The 8,429-nt window shown below is 38.2% G+C and overlaps 1 protein-coding gene across 1 annotated transcript; it reads left to right on the top strand.

The window, feature by feature from the left end:
* Window positions 1–1,944: 1,944 nt before the first annotated feature.
* On the top strand, window positions 1,945–3,430 carry LOC311145249 (homeobox protein Nkx-2.4-like; the record flags this gene model as incomplete). Its single annotated transcript, XM_084181483.1, has 2 exons — window positions 1,945–2,314; window positions 2,772–3,430. The coding sequence occupies 2 exons, from the start codon at window positions 1,945–1,947 to the stop codon at window positions 3,428–3,430; spliced, it is 1,029 nt and encodes a 342-aa protein (XP_084037609.1).
* Window positions 3,431–8,429: the final 4,999 nt, after the last annotated feature.

An 8,429-nucleotide genomic window follows, 5' to 3' on the forward strand; every position in this document is an offset into this window, starting at 1 on the left:
TTGATGGCTGACCATGCCGCATCTTCATTTGCGCGATTAGGATAGCCTACTTACTGACGTGTCATACTAAATCAAATTATGGTGTGAGTTTAGACCATTATTTTCCCTCTTCAACAAAGGGAAATATGCCACCATATATGATAACATTGGTGCTTTGGGTTATGGATATTTTTATTTGTTTTAGTGAGTTCTGGTCACCCTAAATTACACTTTGGTCAAGAATGTGAGAAATTGATACCACCTGAGAGTAAAGCCGTAATTATTGCATGAAGAATTAATACAAATATATCACCAATAAAGAAAGCCCCATTAGTCAAAAATGTAGACCTCAACAGTGCCTATGTCTGAGTATTTTAGCATTGCTTGGAAACGGATAGGCCTACCTTTATGAGCTCAATATCTATACAGGTAGCTATAGTCCTGTGTTTTGTCCAGTTATAACATTAGCCTAATAAGAACAAAAACGATGTCAATAAGTCTAAATCATCACAACAATCACCACCACCATCTTTATCTTCTTCATCATAACAATAATTTCCCATTGTCTCTTGTCTTAAGTCACTGATTCAACGTTTTAGTTATGGTCAAATATTTTCTAAAAACTTAATCGATTAGCCTTGATAAAACAAAGATCATGCCACTGCAGTTGATGAACTGTAAAATAAATATAGGAATCATGATAAATTAATAATAATAGCATAGTAATACCGTTACATTTCATGGCTAATTGTTTTGTCGATTCAAAAGCCCTTTTCTTGTTCGTCTTATCTGATGTTCCTGCCTCTGGCGCCTGGAAGTTTACACAAAGATTAAGATGCCAGGTCACGCAGTGGGCTTATGCTCACATCGACAAACCTATCCAAGTGTCCACAATGCCCCAGGTTGATTAAAGCTGAGTCAGGTGGTTGAGTGCCGTGTAAGGATGTTGTTGCATATCATCAGTTATCATCATGTGAATTTGAATTCCAATGAAACATGATCAAATTATTATAATCTATTAAAAGCAATGCATACGCAGAAACACTTGTGTTTTCAGAATATTAAATCCAGTGTTTTATTTTACTTTCATTGATATCTGTCAACTCGAAATACACAAAAACTTACTGATTACTGTTAAATTTCTGCACTCTGCAAAGTCAGATTTTGTCCATTCGGGAAAAGCAATACAACTTTGTCAGATCTATTGTCTGCAAGAACACAGGTGGAAACAACATGTAGGCTAGCCTATTCTCGGGTAGATCTTCAAGTATTTCTAATATTCTATTTATCTAATGTCAATATACTGTTTATAAAGTTAGGATCCCTATCCTCATTTTTCCCTCTCAGGATTGTATTACTTTGAGCTAATTTGGAAGTGCCCCTCTCTGGTGGAACAAAATGATACTTAAGACGCATACATTACGTGGTCATAAAATTGAGGAGAACCATTGTACCTCTTTAGCGATGCTCGGTGGCGCTTATGTCTGGGTAAAGTGCTCTCAAAGTTTCTAAAAAGTATGGAATTCCCTATTGACGCAGAACAACATTGCACGTATCCTATATGCACTCAGCTGTTGTGCAGAACTTTATTATGGAAAGACATGTGGACAAATAACAATGTCTCATCCCATAAATGATATGTTAGAAAAATAAATACACCGATTTGATTTGGCATAATGTTCACCTTAATACAAAAGTAACAACATTTTCCTTATCTTACTAAAATGTCAATGACTATTGTTTGCTCATTTAGGACGTTGCTCCGCCCCCTGTGTTTGTCGTAAACCTGGCTGCTGGCTACAATAAACCCGAGCTATGAGCGCCCAGGGCTCGCCTCCTTCTCCAAGGCGATCAATCGGATCGCAGGCGTACTACAAGCACTCACTTACGTAGCCATCCACAAGGAGAGAGCTGATACAACAACACGGTTGATCTGCTCAACAAAATCTACCTGCTTTCTGAACCATGTCGTTGAGCCCAAAGCATACAACGCCTTTCTCAGTGACTGATATTTTGAGTCCTATCGAGGAGACCTACAAGAAGTTTAGTGGAATGGACGGCTCAGGGAACCTAACCTCTCCACTGGGAGCTTACCGACAGCCCCAGGTGTCCCAGACTGGCATGCAACAGCACTCCATGGGCCACAACGCCAGCGTGGCGACCACCTACCACATGCCACACACTGTCTCCCAGTTCTCGCACAGCGCCATGGGTGGGTACTGCAATGGGAGCATTGGCAACATGGGAGACCTTCCGTCGTACCAGGAAACCATGAGAAATAACGCAGCAGCCACAGGGTGGTATGGCGCGAACACGGATCCAAGATATTCAACAAGTAAGTCGTTTTTTAGATTTAGATTTTTATTGTTTGGTGACTTGTTTTATTTCACTGTCACCAAACTTTTAACGAAACGCGGACAGATGAACCAATAACACACTACTCACCATCACTGAGTAGCCTAGACTAGTCTGACATTACACCATTTTCGAATATCGAAAAAAGTCTGTTTTCATTTTATTTCACAAAATATTTATATATTATTATTATTGGAATTAAATAAACTTGCTCATTAAAGCTGCCTAGTGACCTCAGATACGTGGATGAACGTTTAATTCTGAGGTGAGACTGTGAGAGCTTGTTGAGTAACCTATATTTGGCCAATTACGCACGGCATACAGACCATTGCAAACTACTTCAGGCCAACAAACCGACACATTTGCATTGCTGAATATTGAATGTGCGTATATGTATGTATATTTTTAAGTTTCTAGATTCATGGGACCTTCCACAGGTATGAACATGACTGGAATGGGGAACCTAACAGGCATGGGGGACGCCTCCAAGTCCATGCCACCCCTGCACGCAGCGCCCAGGAGGAAACGACGGGTACTCTTCTCCCAGGCTCAGGTGTACGAGCTAGAGAGGAGATTCAAACAACAGAAATACCTCTCAGCGCCAGAGCGGGAACACCTGGCCAGTATGATCCACCTGACGCCGACCCAGGTCAAGATCTGGTTCCAGAACCACAGGTACAAGATGAAGCGGCAGGCCAAGGACAAAGCGGCGCAGCTGCTGCAGCAGGACAGCAACCTGTGTCAACAACAACAGTCTCCGAGGCGCGTGGCCGTGCCTGTTCTGGTGAAGGACGGTAAACCATGTCAGAACGGCTCCAACACACCAACGCCGAACCAGCAGCAGGTACAGCAGCAACAACAACAGCAGCAGCAACAGAACGGCTCTGGGGTTGTGCTCCCCGCTTCCAGTAATGCCATCAATCAACACCAAAACCATCAGGTCAACTCCTTAGTTCAGGCCCAAGACCTGGAGGAGATGTCACCTAGCCCTCCTTCACTCCACAGTCAGATCAACATGGCGCAAATAGACACTTCTGTTATAGACTACACTAATAACATGGTCAGCTCCAACCTACTCTACGGCAGAACTTGGTAGGACCTACTGTCATTTACAATTTTTATATGTTAACCTGCGGACGAGCCCAAGAGAAAACGAGACATATATCATGTTGATATACACAACTGTGCGAAAATGGAGTCCTTTGTGGCTGAGAGAACAACGCGCTCAAGCGCACCAGCTGGTCAGGGCACATTTTCTTGACATTTCTGAGAGGGAGACTATTTTTGAACATTAAACGAAGTGGCAACCCATGAAATAGATTGTGTCGTTTCTGTACCTTTTGTAATCAATGTGATGGACTTCCTCATAATGTTAACGTTGTCTATGTTGTTGAACGGGAATGCTGCTCCACATTAGGGGGACTGGAGGGAAAAGTGAGATAGGTGGGATCAGGTATGAACTCTCTCAAGGTACTAAACCACCACTTCTTTGCGGTGATAACCTGGTATTTGATGCTATTAATATTGTAAACTAATGTATTAATTTAGACTTAAAGAAAGTAGGAACTGTATATTTGGCTAACACACGAGAATGCGTTTACCTGTATGCTTGTTTTAAGTCGACTTTTTTGTTTTCTTTATTCTTTTGTCAAAACGAACAAATGCGTGATGGCTGCTGTATATGTTTCAAACCAATTGAACGTTAACAATAAATCACTTGAAGTGCGAGCTATTCCTGGCGAATTACTTTTTATAAGGATCTTGGTTGGAGTGCGTTTTCATTATTGTGTGATTGAGACCAAATTGAGTTGGAACGCAAGGTCGATGGGGTAGCCAGCATTGTTCACAGGTGATTTTGTAGAGGAATCGCAGATGTAGGCGGACCAATACACTGAGAAATATTATACCCTATTAAAAATATGATCCATAAAAAAATTGTTTTAGGATAACATACATTTTGGCACATTCGTTAGAATATAAACACTGAAACACAAGTTCTATATGTTTTCAATATAGTAATAGTGTGATTCCAAAGCTATAAGAATAGACTGATCAACACAGAGTTGTATTAGTTCTTAGACAATTATTTCTTAGACAATTTCTATTTCTAATAAAGCCACCTCTCATATACAATAATAATCAAATCAACGTAAAATGTTTTCAGTTTGCCTATCATTCAAACTATGATTGTGGCATTATTATTACTATTATTATTGTTATTATTAGTATTAGTATTATTATGGCAATTTATTGAATATAATATAGATCAATTTGTAATAACGTTTGTAGTTCTGCCTGCAATTTGTAATAAACTGTTCTGCCTGCGGTTATGGAACCCCTACCTGTCCCAGACCTGCTGTTTTAAACTCTAATGATCGGCTATGAAAAGCCAACTGAGATTTATTCCTGATTATTATTTGACCATGCTTGTCACTTATGAACATTTTTGAACATCTTGGCATGGTTCTGTTATAATCTCCACCCGGCACAGCCAGAAGAGGACTGGCCACCCCTCATAGCCTGGTTCCTCTCTAGGTTTCTTCCTAGGTTTTGCCTTTCTAGGGAGTTTTTCCTAGCCACCGTGCTTCTACACCTGCATTACTAGCTGTTTGGGGTTTTAGGCTGGGTTTCTGTACAGCACTTCGAGATATTAGCTGATGTAAGAAGGGCTATATAAAATAAAATTGATTGAAATTGATTGATTGTAGTTCATAATGCACATTTTGAAAAACATGTTTCTCATTACGCAAATAATATTACAGCAGCATTTAGACCTTATGCGCTGACATTCAAGAAATGGACGTAGTTAATATAGCCTAATAAAGGATGCATGACAGTAAAGTAAGAGTAAATGCAACACCAAAAACACTAATGAAATGTCAGGATATGTCTCTTGTCAAAGAAAGCTATTTCATCAATGTGCATCGCTACACTATTGCATCTGTATGGCTATACCAAATGTTTTTTGTTTTTTGTTTTGTTATGATAAGGCCTACTATAGTGGTAGAATGTTTCCTATTCTAACGGTCCAAAATGTATCACACTGACTCATCCAGTACTTCACTGCATTTGACTTTTATTCAGTCCCCCCCCCCCCCCCCCCCCCCCCCCATCACCCCCATCACTATAGTACCAGATCTCTCTTAATTACATTATTACCATAATAATAACCCTTCTACTCTAGCTTTTTTACATCACAACTTTATCTGAAAATCTGAATTTACTAACACTAATATATGATAAAAGAATCTGTGACAGAGAATATTTTTCACATTTGACTGTATTTCTTTAAAATATGGATTTCCCAAAATAAATCAAAAAATAAATAATATAACTTCTGTTGTAGTTGCATGGATTCTTTTCATAGACATCAAATAATGCACAATTATTATAACAATGTTGAGGGGCCCTTCTAAAACTGTCTGAGAAATCCAAACCCTCTTTGATAAGGCAATCTATCATAAGGATGGCATTAAGTAACCACCTCTTAAATATTTGTATAACACTCTCCAAAACATTTATATCACAAGTTGGTATCTGTCTCTTCCTGTAGTCTGTCTGGTCTTCACCATGATTTGTACTGGACACCTGATAATAGGCCATTGCAACCGCAACATATCCATTGGCCATTTAAACAGGTTTGAAAATTGCATCTCAATAACAGTTATGATGATACCCTAGGATGATGATGATAAAGGCCTATTGCCGTCTCTGCATCACCTCACTACATTCCCCTCCCATACAGCTCTATGTAAATGCAATCATCCAAAATACAGACTCCTGGGTGGAGAGTTCTAGTAGGAAAAAAATATTTAAAAAATGTTTTATAATATTTGGAGAGGTTTGATATGAGGTTCAAAATGAAGGCACACATGCTGCATTAGTTGTTTTCCTGAACTCAATGTTTTCCATATTGTGGGTTTGGTTGAATTATTCTTAGCAAAACTTTCCATGGGGGAACTAATTAACTGAATTATTGTCCTTATGTTTTAGTTAAGTTTAGTTTTTGCATCTTTTACTTTCAGTTTTGTACACCAGCTTCAAACAGCTGAAAAATGTTTTTGGTTATGGAAAATATATTTCACAGTGGTTTAGATGGTACAATGATTCTCTACACCAGGGATTCCCAAACTCGGTCATCATCAAGCTTTGTTAATTTGAATCAGCTGTGTAGTGCTAGGGCAAAGACCAAAACTTGCATCCAAGAGAGGGGCCCCAGGACCGAGTTTGGGAAACGCTGCTCTACAATATACTAGCTTGTTTTGTCACATAAACTGAAATTAGGCGTACTGTTAGAATCTTTACAAGATGAAATGGCAGAGCGATTTCTGCGTAGTGCATCTTCAAATATGCGCATAATTGTCTATCACACAAATCAATTTTTCTGGACATTGGATGAAGTCAGTCTAAATATTTTGGTTTCATTTTGTTAAGACACTCCAGGACCGGACTAGTACAGAGCAGATTGTGGATGAATAATTGTTTAATCTTTCTATCTGTAAAACACTAAAGACATGTATGTAAAATACGTTGTTGACGCACTTTTCCAAAGACATTGTTATCTATAATAAAAAATGGACAACAAATGAACAATTCCCTCTGGGCAAGTCTGAGGAATATATATAAGGTTAACCACACAACATTTGGTGAATGCAGATGCTTCTGAAGCTGAGAAAAAGGAGTTGGCGTTTGGGAAGTCTGAATTTAGACTACCAAACACAAAACGCGTATTTAGACCCAATTACCATCTCTTCAAAGTAAGTTACTAAATATAGTCCAGTTTGTAGCACTCTATGAAATTGCCTTTTAAATTGTGTAATTTAATGTAGTGAGCTTTGAAATTATTGATGCATGTCCGTTTTACAGTGGTTAAAATTCATTAAAATGTTGATGAGGGTAGTATGATCAACTATAGACAATATACATTTTCATGAAGATTTTGATATTTGTATGTTTACTTTTTGAAAATACTAATATTAATGGACCAAAATACCAACAAATCTCAATAGGTAGATCCAAAAATGTAATTTCAGCCTATGGTGCCTGGCCTTAAATATAACTGATGGATTGTAGACACTTTCAGCCTCTGTATCTATCTGTATCTTTTGGTAAACCCTTTTGTCTCTCCATCTATTCTAGGTCTGGTTGTTCTGCCATCTATTCAGTTGGTATTAATGTACACAATAGTTTAAAAGGCTACCTGAAGAACAGAAAAATACTGTACAGCATATATTAGGGTGCATAACACATTCAAGGTTAAACGCATTAAAATACATTCAGAGATATGGCAGTTATGCTATGGAAATGCTAAGGAACTTGAAGGATTCTTTCAAACATTCAATGCCAAACATATAACCATAAAGGATGAAGAGTCCTTATTTTCAGTTCATGCACAGAATTTCTCTGGCTCCATTCTTTCCAGTTAATTGCAGGTTACAAATGAATTCTTACCGCAGAGTAATTTGAATCTAGCAAGGGGCCTTCTATTCCATTATTCTACTTAATATGTCAGAAGGTCTGATCGTGGAGAAACCTTTTCAAGTTCTATTGATGTGTTCTTCAATTGACCATGGTGACCTAGCAACCTAGTGGGTACTAATTGGCAGGGGCTTATCTTCATTGGCCGTACAGTTTACATAGAAACAAAAATACAACCTTCATAATAAATTAGTTTTGACAAAATGGTGGTCTGAGAAATTAACCTTGCAGAGGCTACATATTTAATTGTATGTTGTCCTACATACACAAATACTTTTTCATCTGCAGCAGTGACATAATTAAATTGAGCAAAACAGGTTATGTTTTTTCCATGAAATAGAATATCCCATAAGATCTTGAATTGATAAAAATACAGGACCTATGTTAACCCTTCCTATACTGATAATGAGTCTGTACACTTTACAAAAGGAACAAACTATTTACTATAAGTTATTAACCTGTTACCTTACACGGAGTTAACACAAGCTTTAGAGGATTTTAGGTTATTAACGGCATTGGATAACAAAACTATTCAATTGGATTGGGGAAATAGCAAGAGTTGATAAAGATATGCTCATTCTCAATTGGTAAGTACCCTGCAGGAATTCAAAAAGGTG

Source organism: Coregonus lavaretus, assembly GCF_964263955.1.
Source record: "Coregonus lavaretus genome assembly, chromosome: 18".
In the NCBI taxonomy this organism is placed as follows: Eukaryota; Metazoa; Chordata; class Actinopteri; order Salmoniformes; family Salmonidae; genus Coregonus; species Coregonus lavaretus.